Consider the following 16,502-nt stretch of genomic DNA (forward strand, 5'->3'; position numbering starts at 1 on the left):
TAAAGTAGATGCTATTATTATTCCTATTTTATAGATGAGAAAACTGAGGCAAACAGAGATTAAATGACTTGCCTAGCTAATAAGTGTCTAAGGTCAGTTTTGAACTCAGGTTTTCCTGCCTGCAGGCCTAAGTACTTTATTTATACTACCTCACTGCCTTCAGGGATAACCTGGGCCTGAGACCTAACTCTAACACTTGTGGTGTGACCTATAGTAAATCGATTTTTTGAGTCTCAGTTTTCTCTTATGCATAATTAGCATAGTAATATTCATGCTAGTTCATAGGGTAGTTCTTTGAAAAGTGCCCTTGCAGGGGGCAGCTTGGTGGTGCAGTATAGAAAGCACCAGCACTGGATTCAGGAGGATCTGAATTCAAATCCGGCCTCAGACACTTGACACTTACTAGCTATGTGACCCTGGGCAAGTCACTTAACTAAGAAGAAAAGAAAGAAAAGTGCTCTTGCAACTATAAAGCAATATGTGAAAAATGAATAATCAAATGAAAAAAAAACATTTAGTAAGCACTTCCTGTGCGCCAAGCACTGCAGATGCAAAAAGAAAAGTGAGTCAGGCCCTTTATTAAGGAACACTTTATTTAGGGGAGACAAACATATTCTCGTTGTGATTCTTTAGCTAAAGAATAGGTAGAAAGGCCTGAAAGTTCCAAAAATTCAGTGTCAGCATATATGGCAAAGCCCAGGGGTCCTTAGGGCTAGTGAAGGATATTATTTGTAGCCAATAGAGGTCTCTGGGTAGGTGAAGATGAGAGGCTATTCAGGTTTGTGTCTTGAGCTGAGTCTTTGTATCACTAGGATTACAAGCTCCATCTTGATCATAAAGGGGAGGAGCTCCCTTCCACTGAGGCATGAACAATAGATCTAAGTGTCCTATTCTATTCTTGGCCCTGGTCTGTGGTTCATGGATCTAAGGGACAGCTTGGGAGAGGAATCCCCTGCCACTGAGGGTAGTAGTGGTTGTATCTAGAAGAGATGGCTGCTAAAGGTCTTAGTCCTAGCTTTGGTCAGTGTCTTAAGGATTTTAGGAAGAGGAGGGCATTCACTATTGTTGAGGTACAGGGTTTAGACCCTCAGCTCTTATTTTCTTGGGTGAAGGCAGGAGATTCTTCCTGAAAAGTATGGCTGCCAAGGATCCTGGTCCTGGCTCTGATCAGTGACTTATGGGTATATGGAGAAATAGGCTTCCCTACTGCTAAAGCAAGAGATTCAACAACTCGGCCCTTCTTCTCTCTGAAGAAGACAGAAGATAGCATCAAGGCTGCCTGCCCTACCTGGTCTACAGGGGTGTGACTGCCTGGAAACCTGGACTCAGCTCTGGTCCATGTCTTATGAGATTAAGGGAGGGATCAATGATAGAGGCTTCAAAAATTACCCATGTAGGTGGTTTGGTTGGATTCTGAGAGGAAGAAATGGCTTGAGGAGTTATTACAGGAACAGCTAGGTGGCACAGTGGATAGAGCACCAGCCTTGGATTTCAGGAGGACCTGAGTTCAAATTCAGCCTCAGACACTTGACATGTACTAGCTGTGTGACCCTGGGCAAGTCACTTAACCCCAATTGCCTCATGCCTCCCCCCTCAAAAAAAAGAGTTATTACAGTCAGTTGGTCAATAAACAGTAAGCACCTACTACTGTGCTAAGCACTGGGGATACCAAAAGAGGCAAAAGAAGGTCCCTACTCTCAAGGTTTTCATAGTCTAATGGAAGAGACAAATGTGTACAAATAAATGATATTCAGGAAAAATAGGAAATAATAAAAAGAGTAAAGTCACTAGAATGAAGAGGGTTTGGGAAAGGCTTTGGGAAAGATGAGGTTTTAGTTGAGATATGAAGCCCAGGAAGTCAGAAGGCAAAGATGAAAAGGGAGAGCTTTCCAGGTATGAGAGGAAAGGTGCAGTCTGAGGGATGGAATGTCTTCTTTGTGGGATAGCCAGGATACCAGAGTCCAATGATTGAAGGGTACCTGTCAGCAAGGTATAAGAAAACTGGAAAAGTAGGAGGGGGCTAAGTTATAAAGGGCTTTGAACACCAAGCAAAGTATCATCTTCATCATTATTATTATACCTCAGTTTAACTTGATGTCTCACAGGCCATTATTTATGAAGAAGCTGATGGCTCATAGTCCCATGTTTTGAATAGGGTGGATACAGTACAGTGAATAGAGTGCCAAGCCAGAAGTCAGGAAGACTCAACTTCCTGAGTTCAAATCTGTCCTCAGACACTGGCTGTGTGACCCTGAGCAAGTCATTTAACCCTTTTTGCCTCAGTTTCCTCATCTGTAAAATGAGCTGGAGAATGAAATGGCAAACCACTCTAGTGTCTTTGAGAGGAAAACCCAAATAGGGGGTCAGCTGAAATGATTGAACAACAAAAAGCCCCATGCCTTGCCTCTCTTAAGCTGAATTATCTTTCAGCAGAATGTCCCAAGCTTTCTCCACTGTAGTTTGTCTCCAGGGTAATTTTGGATCATGGAAAGTACATGAACTAAAAAGTTAAATGGTTTGAGACATTGCTGGTGACAGAGCAATGTTTGTGGCTCCTGGACCTTTAGTTTATGCTATCTCTGTCTTTGTTTCTCTAGGCTTTTCTCAGTCACATAAGAACATGCCAGCAGTAGCTGATGGTCTTCGCTGGGCTCAAGAAGTCAGGGAACGAATTGAAGTTTCATTCAATAACTTAAAACAAATCAGTCACCCGTGAGTACTTTAATGCAAGGCTTATTTTTAGATATTATGTTATCTTATTGGGAACTTTGAGTTTTCTGGGAGTGTGACTTACCTGCTATATGACAATCATCTTTCTTTTTTTCATTTTCCACAATATTCATCTTGGACAAAATATTAATGATGTTGACAAATTTAAAGATTAATTTGAGACCAGTGTGTAATTTAAGATTCTAAATGTGGATTCTAATCTGTTCCCCCAGTTTGGGGGGAAACTGACTAAAATCACTGATAAAACGAGTTTAGGTTTTTAAGGGTTTATTGAAAAATAGAAAGAAAAAGATTGAGAACAGAATTCCAACAGCCTGGCATTCCTATCTTTCCTCAAATTTCCTGTGAAGTCCTCTGCCACCACCACCACCATCAAGTCAGGAACCCAAAAGAGACAGGAGCTCTCTGCGTATGCCCTCTTTCCTCCTTCCTATCTCCTCCCAGAAAATAGGAGGCTCCTCAAGTTGATTGGCTGGTAGCCTTGATAGACAGCACCCATGAGCAAACATCACTTCCTGACACTAAGGAAAAGCCAAATGGCCTTGTCCTCTGAGGCATTTTCCTCATGGCGGAGCTTTCCCACAGCAAGTCTCCAGTAAGTGGCATCATTCCAATCATTACACCAGGTGACATAGACATTCCAGAAAAAATATAAGTTAAATTTTATCCACACCCTGAGAATTTTCTTATCTTCCTTCGTTTTGTCTCCCATAAACATTTCTGTCTGCCCCCTTGATGTTTTAGCCTGGTAATCAAGGAGGAAGATGAAGGTGGCTTAAGGACTCAGTCTAGTGACAGTGAGATCCTGAATTTGAATGTAACCCCTTCTGTGAACTACCTTCCCAAATCAGTATTCACAGGTTTGTAAGTTGGTCCCCCATAAGGGGTGATTATTCCCATGTTTAATGTACTCTCAGTCTATACTACTAAAGCTACAGTTTACAAGCTTCAGTCAGTGCATTTACCTTTAATGGTCAAACAGTAGACACAATTAGCAAAGCAAAAGCACTTATTTAGAGTAGAAGAACATTCTCCCCCCCCCTCAAACCTGAAACACCCTCTCCCACAAATACACACAGCATCAATGGGAAGAAAAGCCTAAATTTAAAATATACTAGTAATGAGTCATAGATACAGGGAACACATATGCACAAGGCAACTCACATCTCTGATATTATAGAGGCCCAGTGATCTTTCTATTCTAATGGTATCCTCACATTCTTTCTTTTTGGTGTAGCATCTCTATTGGGCTGGTCACTCAGGCTTCCTGGACCTGTACCTCTCCACATCTCTGCTCCCAACTGCCAGGTCTAATTATCCTTTAAATCTATGCTTGGTTCTCTTCTCTGCTACCAGAATTATCAGATTCTTTGAAACTTCTCCCCTCAACTAACTAACTCTCTCTCTCTCTCTCTCTCTCTCTCTCTCTCTCTCTCTCTCTCTCTCTCTCTCTCTCTCTTTCTCTGTAACCAGACCCAGATGAATTCCATTTTTGACTGCTGAAAAAAAGGTAGATGTTATTACTAAGCTACCACTGTCTAGGGTCTTTCATAGATTTGGAGAACTGAAGTGGTGCCATGGGAATACAGAAGAGCAAATAACTCAATTATCTAAAAAGAGAAGAGAATGAAATCTGTGAACTCATAAGCCAATAAATTTGACTTTGATTATTGTCAAAAATTGAACTAAAAAGGATGAGGAAGGGAGATTATCTATATAAATCTCCTAAGTTGGATATCATAGTAGAAGCTACCAAGAAGGAGGAGAAATAGCTGTTGAGATGCTAGAAAAGAATCCAAGTAAGGAAATAATAGTAGTAAATAGTAGTAAAATCCATATCCTCAAATATCTATTCACAAATGCACACAGTTTAGGCAAATGAGCAATAAGAATTAGAGGTCCAAAAACAAGAAGATAAATTTGTACTCATAGGCATCACTGACACATGGTGTAATGAAAGTCATGACTGGAGCATGGCTATGAATGTGTTTTTTAGAAGAAACAGGACAGGTTATAAGAGCAGGAAGGAGCAGCACTGTATTTTAAATAAGATATGCCCATGTGAGGAAATCCAGAAACCAGAAGAGAAGAGAGAATTTGTATGAAGGTTATTAAAGGGAAAAACAGAAGTGAATTTGTCTTTGAAGTATACTATATACTGTCTATGCAGAATTTGGAAATGGATGAGGAAAAAATCACAAACTTGGGACACAAACATAATCTACTAGTGATGGGGGCAGAGGGGAGGTCTCTTTTCCTGACATCTGCTGTCATTCTTTTTATGTTGAAATTAGAGCAGCTAAAAATTTCATGATTGGCCATAGTGATGATGTCATACTTCAAAAGGTAGAGCAATAAACAAAGTAAAATTCTATACTAAATCTGATTATTCTTAAGATGGAGGGTTACTGGTTATTAAGGTGGTTATTTACTTTGATTCCTTTTTTCCTCTTAATATAGTTTAAAAACCCACAAAATCCTTTATTATTTTTAGGATTCATGTGAATATTTTACATGACCATGCAAAACTCTTAACATTCATCCTCTCTTACCTGGTAATGTGTTCATTTTCTAAAAGTTTCTTTTTAAAATCTGTTTTTGGTGAATTTCCTTTGTATCTACATAAACCCTGGGAGGAATAGGGACCACTATCTTTTTTTTATTTTTATTTATTGTTTTTAATTAATAAAGTATTTTATGTTTTTTCCCATTACATGTAAAGATAGTTCTCAACTTTTGTTTATACAAGCTTTCCAATTTCAAATTTTTCTCCCTCCCTCCCCTCCCTCTCCCTTCCCCTAGACAGCAGGTAATCTGATATAGCTTATATGTATATACATACATACATACATACATACACATATTAACATTAAACATACTTCTGCATTAGTCATGTTGTAAGAGAAAAATCAGAGCAATGACGAAAAACATCAGCACCAAAAACAAAAGAAATAGTATGGTTCATTCAGCATCTATACTCCACAGTTCTTTTTTTTTTCCTGGATTTGGAGATCCTCTTCTATCATGAGTTCCCTGGAACTCTTCTGTACCATTGCATTGGTGAGAAGAATATAGTCCATCACAGTAGATCAACACTCAATGTTGATGATACTGTGTACAATGTTCTTCTGGTTCTGCTCATCTCACTCATCATCAGCCCACACAAGACCCTCCAGTTTTCTCTGAACTCCTCCTGCTCATCATTTCTTACAGCACAATAGTATTCCATTGTATTCATATACCACAACTTGTCCAGCCATTCCCCAATTGATGGGCATCCTCTCAACTTCCAATTCCTTGCCACAACAAAAAAAGAGCAGCTATAAATATTTTGTACATGTGGGTCTCTTTCCCCTTTCCATGATTTCTTTGGGGAAAAGACCCAAAAGTGGGGTCTTTAAGATTTGTGACAAAGATTTGTGAAAATCTGGCTATAGTTTGATGTGCATCATAGGTTTTAGAAAGTAGATTTCAAAGGGCTCAGAGAAAAGATAGGTAACATCCCATGCATTAAAATGCTCCAAGAGAAGTCAGTCTAGAAGAAGGGAGAAATGCTCCCAAATGGAATTCTGAAGACAAAGGACACCAATACTAATGAAGAAGGAAAATAGGAGTTATCTGCAGGGTTTATGTAGATACAAAGGAAATTCACCAAAAACAGATTTTAAAAAGAAACGTTTAGAAAATGAACACTTTACCAGGTAACAGAGGATGAATGTTAAGAGTTTTGCATGGTCATGTAAAATATTCTGATGAATCCTAAAAATAATAAAGAATTTTGTGGGTTTTTCAACTATATTAAGAGGAAAAAAGAAACAAAGAAATTTTAGGGCCTTGCTTGGGTTGCATGTGACTGTGATAATTGACAAGAGAGAAGTCAGAGATACTCAAATCTTATTTTCTTCCCATTTTCTCTGCCAAGAAAAAAGACCTTTGCACTGAATAGTACAGAACAAAATTAACAAACAGGGGTTTGACATCCCAAATAAATAAGGAGATAGTGATAAAGCATCTAGATATCCTTTATGAATTAAAGTCATTGGTGCCAAACTACATTCTCACAAGTTGTGAAGTAACCAGATCTGATTGCTTAGACCTAAAAATATTTGAAAACTCATGAAGAACAGGAGAGATACCAGAAGAGTGGAAAAGAGATTTGTCTTGATTTTCTTAAAGAGAGACAGAGACAGAAAAACAGACAGAGAGACAGAGAGAAAAGAAAACAGTTGTAGGCCCTTGAAGCTTAACTTTAGTTTTTTGGATGGTTCCAAAATGGCTCATTAAAGATATGATTGGTAAATATCTAGAAAAGGAAGAACTAACATAGCTTCATCAGGGACAGGTTGTGAAAGTAATCACATTTCCTTTTTTAATAGAATTATTAAATGAGTAAATGAGGACTATGTTGTATGTATAGTTTACCAAGATTAGCAAGACATTTGATACTCTAATTATTCCTGTGGAGAAGGTAGAAAGATATGGATTTTATGAGACCACAATTGGCTTTAGAAACTGTTAGATAGCTAAACTCAAAGAGTTAATGGTTTAATTTCATAATAAAGTACACTGTAATTTTAAGGCCCTGTTATTATGGAAGAAGTAATGATGAAAAGAGCAGAAAAATGTGTTTTTGTATAAAGGAAGAATATTGTTTGCTAAATTCTATAGGATATTGTCACTGTTCTGATCATTTTGATGCCTAATATTAATAGAAAAAACCTTTGTTTTAAAATATGTTTAAATGTGTGTGAAGAGACTGCTTTCAGTTGGGATTTGGGGAAGTTTGGGAGAGAAAATGATCTGTAACATAGATTTAAGGATTTGGAATTCATTGTCAACAAGGTTGAGTAAAGTCTCACTTGTATGGGGAACAGTTTAAAGTCATAAAGAGGCAATGAAAGATCTGTTAATTATTAAAACTGGAGAAATTTTTTAAAAAACGAGAAATATGAGTGTAAAGAAACACAGTTTTGGGGCAGCTAGGTGGCATAGTGGATAGAGCTCCAGCCCTGGAGTCAGGAGTCCCTGAGTTCAAATCGAGCCTCAGACACTTAACACTTATTAGCTGTGTGACCCTGGGCAAGTTACTTAACCCCAACTGCCTCACTAAAAAAAAAAAGAAAGAAACACAGAACCAGAAAGATAAAATTATGCTGTAGCATGGTAGAGAAAAGTCTGGAGAGTCAGGATTGGAGCCTGGAGAGGAATAATCCAATGTCATGTATTACAAATGTAGCATTCACAGATCATAACAATAAAAATAGTGATTAATACAGGCGATAGTGTAATTGATGCAGACCTAAATGGTTATTAATTAATAACAAGCTAAATAATGATTGGTCAAAATATTATTTAAATGAACACATTCAAGAAACATTAAATAATTATGCCAAAGATAATAATAACAATGACATAACATGCCAAATCTTAAATGTTGCAACTAAAGCAATAGAGCATGCTCTATTTCTGAAAACATATTTTTCAAAAATAGGAAAAAAGATGATCATGAATTCAATTAAAAGAGTGGAAAAATAAATTTATAACCTTATAAAATACAAAGGAAGTAATATTGAAAATTAGAGGAAAATAGAGAAATTTAAAAACTAAAATATTATAAAAACTGAGAAGCTACGCTACTTTTAAAAGCCAAAAAAAAAAAAAACTAACCTGATCAAGAAAAAGGGAGAATATCAAATTGCCCTAGTAAAAACAGAACAAAACTGAATTCACAACAGAGAGAAATGTTTTATATATTTGTTTGCATGTTGTCTCTCCCATTTGATAGTCAGCTCCTTGAGTGAAGGCCCTGTTTTTTGCCTTTTTGTATCCTGGCATGTAGTAGGTACTTAATAAATATTTATTGATTGATTATTAGAAACTACCACGTAAAATTATATACCAGCAAGGCCAGTAATTCAAAGGAAATTGATCCATTTCTACGAAGAATATAAAATACCCAAAGGAAGAAGAGACATTCCAGTCAAAATAACTATAATATGTGTAAACAATAACTACAATATGCATAGATTTCAGTCTATCAAAACACATCACCTCTTGTCAGGAGAAGGCAGTGGCATTCTAAGAAGTCTCCCCACTTCATGTCTTTCAACACTTCACTCCAACTTTGACTCAGCTGCCAAGGTTAATTTTCTGAAGTGTAAAATCTAGCCACATCACCCCCTTGCTTAGTGATCTGCAGGGGTCCACTCTAACCTTCAAGATGGAGCATAAAGTTTTTTTGTTTACAGGGGTGTGCTGGAGCCAGATCTAACTGACTTGCACAAACCAATTGTTAAATTTTCAGTGTCAGTAGTCAGTAAACATTTATTAAACACCTTCTATGTTCTAGGCATTATGCAAATAAGAAAAAGAAAGACAGGCTCTGCCTTCAAGGAGTTTACAATCTAATGGGAGAAGACATGAGTTGAAATTAAGCAGAGAAGCTGATGTGCAATGATGTTAGCTAGGAAATTCTGAGCTCTCCATAAAAGAAAAGTTTGGGGAGGATTTTTGCTCCACCCTCCAGCCTTTCAAAGAGAAAGGAGAGATAATTGTGCCCCATAGGTGTTAGGTATCAAAGCTGAGTCAGTCTTCTGAGGCTATCCTGGAGGAAGCTTGACGTTGGTGTAGAGAAACCAAGAAGTTCAGCTTAGCATTATCTTTTTTTGGGGGGGGGGGGAATGACTTGCCCAGGGTCACACAGCTAGTAAGTGTCAAGTATCTGAGGCCAGATTTGAACTTAGGTCCTCCTGAATTTGGGGCCAGTGCTGTATTCACCTTAGTCATTGTCTTTTAAACCTCAGAAATTAGCAATTGCTATAAATCACGGATTTATTGTTTTGTTGATCTTCTAGACCTAAGAAAGTATGAATAATACAGACAAAACTTAAGCATATGCATAAATTTTTCTCCTAAAAAGACAGTTGTTAAACATTAATCAGCACACTCATGTATTATTCTATGAGCTTTACTTGAGTTCAGCAGTAATGCAGTAGAAGGTTCAAGGAATGAAGTAATCACCAGAATGAAAGACTGGTGACTCTAGGTAATATTTCATACATATCTAAAATATATATATGTAACTTTACATACATATATTTGCAAAATATAATATATGTATATCTCATATATGCATAATATTTATGTATACATAATAATATATATTTGTGAAAGCATATTAAGTAAACAGGGCTTATGAGTCTTGAGATAATGAATGTAAAGTACTTTTCAGACCTTAAATATGTATGCATACATTGGAATTCATGTTGTATATTATTATGTTGTTAAATGTGTATGCATATATATTTAAACCTGTATTTATACATATATACACACATATACAAATATACATACATACATATATGTATAGTTAATATGAATTATACATTCACCTAGATTTCATGGAGCTGCCTGGATTAATGGGAACAAAATGCCTTTTGCTCAGAGACTTCAAACTAAAACCAGACAGTCAAAAATTTACTTTCCCCAAGAGAATAAACAAATTTAAATGCCCCTTTGAAATTCTTATTCACTATCTTCTTTCCCAAGAAAGTGAATAGATCTTATTGTTCTCCTGATCAGCCAGCTAGACCTCTTTGTCTTTGATAATACCCTTCCTTGTCTCCACTTAATCTAACCCTAGCATCTGCTTTAAATAGAACTGTTAAACGGATTTGTATTGTTTAACTGGTTTACATTTGTAGTATTTGCTTTGGGTTGATTTGTATCATGCTAATGAAGTTATTCTGTAACCAGTGAGCAAAGAAACAAACCTTAAAAACCCTTAGAAAGAGGGGGTCTCTGAGCTCCTTTTTGAAGGGGTCTCCACATGATCATGGTTCTTTCTTCTTGGGACAAAATAAATTGGTATTATGTTTTTCCTGTCTATCTCTGATCTGGTTTATTCTGTAGGAGACATTATGTTCTCTGATCTGTTATTATTTTTGTAGGAGACAGGCAGATTAAAATATATTTAATTTTCTTATACACACACATATATATCTGTGTGTGTATATATGTATATATATAACTTTAAGGATTGTAAAGTTTCATTTGAGTCTTACAACTCCTCCATTTGTTTGGTATAATAACTTTTACAACCTTGCCTGGGGAGGGGATAGACAATAGACATTTTTTACAACATAAAATTAAAAACTTGTACAAATGAAATCAGTAAAGACAGAATTAGAACAGAGACTGTAGAAGGGTAAAATATTTCATGAGATATCACCTTAATGAAATTCACAGTATGTAGAATGTTCCAAAAAAGTCTTTGTGTAAAAGCTTCAAAGTACACAAAGACTTTTGGAACATTCTTTATATTGAATTAAGATGAATTATAATTTTAAGAGCCATTCTTTGACAAGTGGTCAAAGGATAGTGAACAGTTCTCAAAAGAATTGTTCTAACTACATGAAAATTTATTCCAAGTCACTAACAGAAAAATGCAAATAAAAACAACTCTGTGGGCTCATCTTATGTTATACAGATTATCAAAGATGACAAAAATGAGAATAGTGTTGGGTAAGACACAATAATGCACCATTAGTTGAGCTGTGAAGTAGTGATCCCACTGCTAGGCATATGCTTCAAGGAAGTTAAAAATAGAAACAGATATCCATTTTATAACAGAACATTCACAGCAACATTTAGCAAAGAACTAGACATAAAGTAGGTGCCCATTGATTTCTGAATGATTCAAAAATCTATGGTATATGAATGTGATGGAACATTATTGTGCAATAAGAAATGAAGAAAATTGGCAATTCAGTGAAATAAGGCAAGATTTATATGTATTGATGCATAGTAAAACAGGCAGAACCAAGAAAACGGTAGTGTGACTAAAGATATGTAAATGAATAAAGCACATTTAGTGAAATTGAATTCTAAAACAACAGCCAAAAAACAGTGAAATCCTACAGCAGAGATAATGAAAGATATATCCCCACTTCATGGCAGAGAGATAGAGGACTATTTCCTATGCTGTTCTTCCTATAATGGAATTACTGTCCCAGTACTTCCTATGTTGTCAGATTCATTTGCTCTATTGAATATTTTTCCTTAATTGTTTTCTTTGTTTTTTAAATTGGTCATGCCACTTTTGCCTCTTTTTTTTTTTTATGGGACTACTGGACTAGTAGATCAGGAGAATACTATAAAGTTTACCTAGACTATGGGAAAACATTTGATAGAATAAATCATTATTATTCTTGTGGACAGGATAGGGAGATGTTAGAAGATGAACTCTCTATCACTTATGTAACTAGACTAAAAAAAAAAACTAGGCATAATTGGTTTCACGCAAAGGAGATAGAGAGCCCTAGGACTCTGTGCTTGGTCCTGTGTTGTTTGACATTTTTATTAATTACTTGAATAAAGAGATTAAAGATACAGATGGCATATTTGCCCAATTTCCAAAGCAGGAAAGGTTAGCTAATATTTGGGACTATAGAATAGGAGTCTAGATTTTTCAACTCTGCCTTGGTCACACCTTGTCTAAGTTACTATGTTCAGTTCTTGGTGCCACATTTTAGGAATGGCATTGAGTACTTGGAAAACATTCAAAGGAAGGTGATCAGAATGTTAAAATGCTTTGAAATTATGCTAAATAAGGACCTACTGAAAGAATTGGTGGTATTCAGAGAAGAGAATATTTAGGAGGGAAATGATAGTTATCTTTAAGTGTTTAAAGCGTTGTTAGAAGAATTAGACTTTTCTATTTTTGTCTAGACTGTACCCTCCATCCTAAATCCCACTATTCCTTCCATGTGGCTATATGATATAGATCCTGGCATGCCATCTTTCACCATCAAGTTCAATGTCATGGGTACCTAAGAATTCTGGTTAGAGTCTGTTCATATGAAAACAGATCTGCCTGCATTTCATGTTCTCATAAAATATTACCAGAAAGTAGTAAGGAGGATGCTAACCAAAAAGAAGAAGAAGGAAGAGGAAGAGGAGGAGGGCAGAGGAGGAAAGAGAAGGAGGAGGTTGTATATGAAACCATAAACTTCTATTACATATAGTTTAAGGCTTAGTACATATTAAATTTAACAAAGTGGTGATAAATGTGAACTCTTTTGTTTTCTTCTATGTGCTTTTATAATATTTTATTTATGTTCTTGTATTTTCTCTCTCTTGGGGAGGGGGATGCATTGCTATCACTATGCACTAATTCTCCCCCTCCCCACTAGAATCCCTTATTCTGTACCTCTAGTTCATCAATTGCATTTCTGCTAAGGCATGAGAGGCATGCTTCATCATATCACTAGATTTGTCAGGGTTGTACAGTCCTTCAGAATAATTTTCCTTTTCATTATGCTAGTTATCATATAAATTGTTCTATTGGTTTACTCTACCACTCTATCACTATCACATTATTCAAAAGTTTTACAATATTTTTCTGAATTTATATGTCATTTTGATAGGTACAGTAGTGTCATGGGGTGCAGAGTGCCCCAGAAATTCTCTGGGGCACATCAAGGAACCTTCTCCTTGAGAAACTAAACCAGAGGACAGATAATGCCTAGAGAGATAAGCTGAACCAAATCAGACTGAGCTAGCTTTGGATTCGTACCCTTCATTTTGGTCTCCCTTACCCTGGGGAGATAAATTTGGGTGTGGCTGCGGCCTTTGTGTTCTGAAGAGGGATCCATAGCCACCCCTCACCCAATTCCAGTGGGGGATGGTCCTCCACTCCTCACCCAATTCCCCCAGCTACCACCAGTGGGGGATAGTCCTCTCTCACTAGAGGAACTTTTCATGGGCAGATGGTCCACCCCCATCAGGCCTCTATAAAAGTACCTTCCATTCTCCTGTTCGAGGAGATTTGGTACCTCTGAGCCATGTGCTTTATGCCAATCTCCCCATGAAAGTCCAAGGATTTCTTTCATGGTTTCCCTCCCCTCACCCTTCCCTTCCCTTGCTCCTAAATAAACTACCACCTTTTTCTAACTAAGTTTTGTGTGCAAGAGGGTGTAATTCTTTAAAGAGGAATTCCCAAGAACCCCAACTCCTACCTTAACCCATACCCCATTTCCCACCATATCAGTAGTATTCTGTTCCATTCTTATACCACAATTTGCTCAGTCATTTCCAAATTGATTTCTAGTTTCTTTCTAATTCTTTACGACAACAAAAGATGCTACTATAAATATTTTTGTACACATAGGTCCTTTTTCCCTCTGTTTGATCTCTTTGAGATATATACCTAGTATGCTCACTTTAGCAACTCTGTGGGTATAATTCCAAATTATTTTCCAGAATTTAGGACCAATTTACAGTTCCACCAGTCCATCTCTGTGCTTGTCCTCCCACACTTACTCCAATAATTGCCATTTTCCTCTTTTTGTCATTATTGCCAAATTGATGTATGTCAGGTAGAAACTCATAACTGCTCTAATTTTCATTTCTTTTATTATTAGTGACTTTGAATATCTTACATGATCGTTGATATATTGTATCACTTCATTCAAATTTACCTATTCTTATATCCCTTAATAACTTATGGAGGAATATATTATATCTTTACACATTTGTTTTAATTCCCTATATAGCTTAGATATCAGCATTTTATCAGAGAAATTTACTACCAATATATTTCCCATTTAACTATTTTCCTTCAATTTCTAACAGCATGTGGGTTTTTTTTTTTACAAAAGTATCTCAATTTTATGTAATAAAAATTGTCCATTTTTTAGTTAAGAACTCTCCCCCAGCCATAGTTGCAAAAGCTATCTTCTTAATTTCTCTGATTTTAAACAAAACTATATTTTACATTTAATTTCTATATCCATTTGGAGCACATTATTATATAATAAAAGGTATTGATCTAAACTGAATTTCCTAGTTTTCCCAGCATCTTTTGCTAAATGGAGCATAATCTTGAAATTTACTGAACTTACTGTGTTCAATTGCTTCACTGTCTTCTTTACCTAATCTGATAATACTAATAAACTCATAACACTTTCCTATTTTTAAACTAGTACCAAATAATTGCTGCCTGTTTTGTTGTATTCATCCAGTATCAGCACCAACTAACCATTAAAGAAGATCTTTTATATGAATGTTTAGCAACACATACTAGTGGTGCTGAAATACTCAAAGTATTGAATATCATTCTTGAATCTGATGGTTTATCATGGAATAATTTTGTCAATGTTTTCACTGATTGATAACTTGGTGGTGCAGTAGGTAGAGTGCTGCCCCTGAAGTCAGGAAGACTCATCTTCCTGAGTTCAAATCTTCTCTTAGACAACTACTAGCTATGTGTTCCTGGGCAAGTCACTTAACCCTGTTTGCCTTAGTTCCTCATTTATAAAATGAACTGAAGAAGGAAATTTCAAACCATTCCAGTGTCTTTGCCAACAAAACCCCAAACAGGGTCATGAAGAGTCAAACAAGGCTGAAAACAACTGAACAACAATAATTGCACTAGTGGTTTAAAAGCAATGATGGGTAAAACTGCCAGTAACATAACATGAATCAAAGCAGTGGCACTAAACTGGACTAGTAATCATTGTCCTCCCCAATATCATGTACTCATAGGTTGTTTGTTTTTTTAATGCCAGTTTCACCTAAGAATGTCCTTGATGAAGCAATATAAATGATTAATTTTTATAAAATCTCAATCCTTGAGTATACATCTTCTTAATATTCTTTGTGACAAAAGAGGAAATGCACATGAAGCACTTCTGTTACCTGCTGAAATATTGAAGTCTTGAAGAAAATCAATTGAGTTGCTAGCTAAGCTAGGCATTTTTTTCATGGAACACCATTTTTACTTGTGAGAATGACTGACAATCTGATTATTCATCCTTGGATATCTGACAGAGATTTTCTTGAAAATTAATGAAGTGAGCCTGTCACTTCAAGGAAAATAGCAGACAGTATTCATTGCTAATGATAAAATTCTAGCTTTCATGTAAAAATTAGAAGTTTGGAAAACTTGCAGTTTTCCAAATTGCTGAAAGAGACCCATGGAGTCAATGTAATTCAGCCTCTTCTATAGCAGAGTAAACTGAGGCAAATGGAGCTTAAGTAATTTGCCAAAGGTGACAAAAATAATAAGTGGTGGAAATGGAACTTGAATTGAGGTCCTCCTCTAACTCCAGGGTCAGTGTGTGTTCTTTCCACTGTATGATTTTGTCTTCCTACCTTAAAGACCCATCAGAGGTCCCCCTTCAGTAGAAGTGATTTCTTCCTAATCTCCTCAAGCTTCTGACTTGCCACTGAAATCTATTTTGCAAATAGTAAGCACTTAGTAAATGCTTTGTCATTCATGTGTTAGACTATAATCAAGGCAAATATATTTTTCCTTAATCATCTGGCTAATCTTGCTCCTAGAAGCAACTGTTCCAAACCATATCATTTCTCCTTAAGCATCCCATGGCAACCCTTCCCCACCCTCCCAGCTGAGGGCCTGAATTCATAGATCTATATCTTACATTGTGTGTGTTGGAAGTGGGAGTGGGTAAGAGGATAAGGCACCCAATGGGGAATGTGTTTCCCTGTTTCTCTTTGTTGCTTATGTAGTATCACTTCTAGTATCACTCTGCCAACCCAACTGACACTGAAGGGACAGATCACAAAGGGAAAATGACTATTTCTCCTCTTGGGGTTCTAGGAGTAAGCCTAAGATGCTCAGGTTTTTTAGTACTGTCACTTATCAGTCCCCATCTGAAGAGATCTCCTTTGATTATTAGCCAGAATTAACTAGGCTCAAGCTTAGAAACCAGATGTGGCAAAAGAATAACTTAACACCTTTTGGTTCC

At 36.4% G+C, this 16,502-nt stretch overlaps 1 protein-coding gene across 1 annotated transcript in view; it reads left to right on the forward strand.

The window, feature by feature from the left end:
• DNAH9 (dynein axonemal heavy chain 9) overlaps positions 1-16,502 on the forward strand; it is a 455,137-nt gene that overhangs the window by 65,766 nt on the left and 372,869 nt on the right. The window contains exon 10 of the mRNA XM_044002519.1: positions 2,598-2,712. Coding sequence (XP_043858454.1) covers positions 2,598-2,712 — 115 coding nt within the window. The remainder of the gene's footprint in view (positions 1-2,597; positions 2,713-16,502) is intronic.

The sequence above is a fragment of the Dromiciops gliroides genome, chromosome 4, assembly GCF_019393635.1.
Source record: "Dromiciops gliroides isolate mDroGli1 chromosome 4, mDroGli1.pri, whole genome shotgun sequence".
NCBI lineage: Eukaryota > Metazoa > Chordata > Mammalia > Microbiotheria > Microbiotheriidae > Dromiciops > Dromiciops gliroides.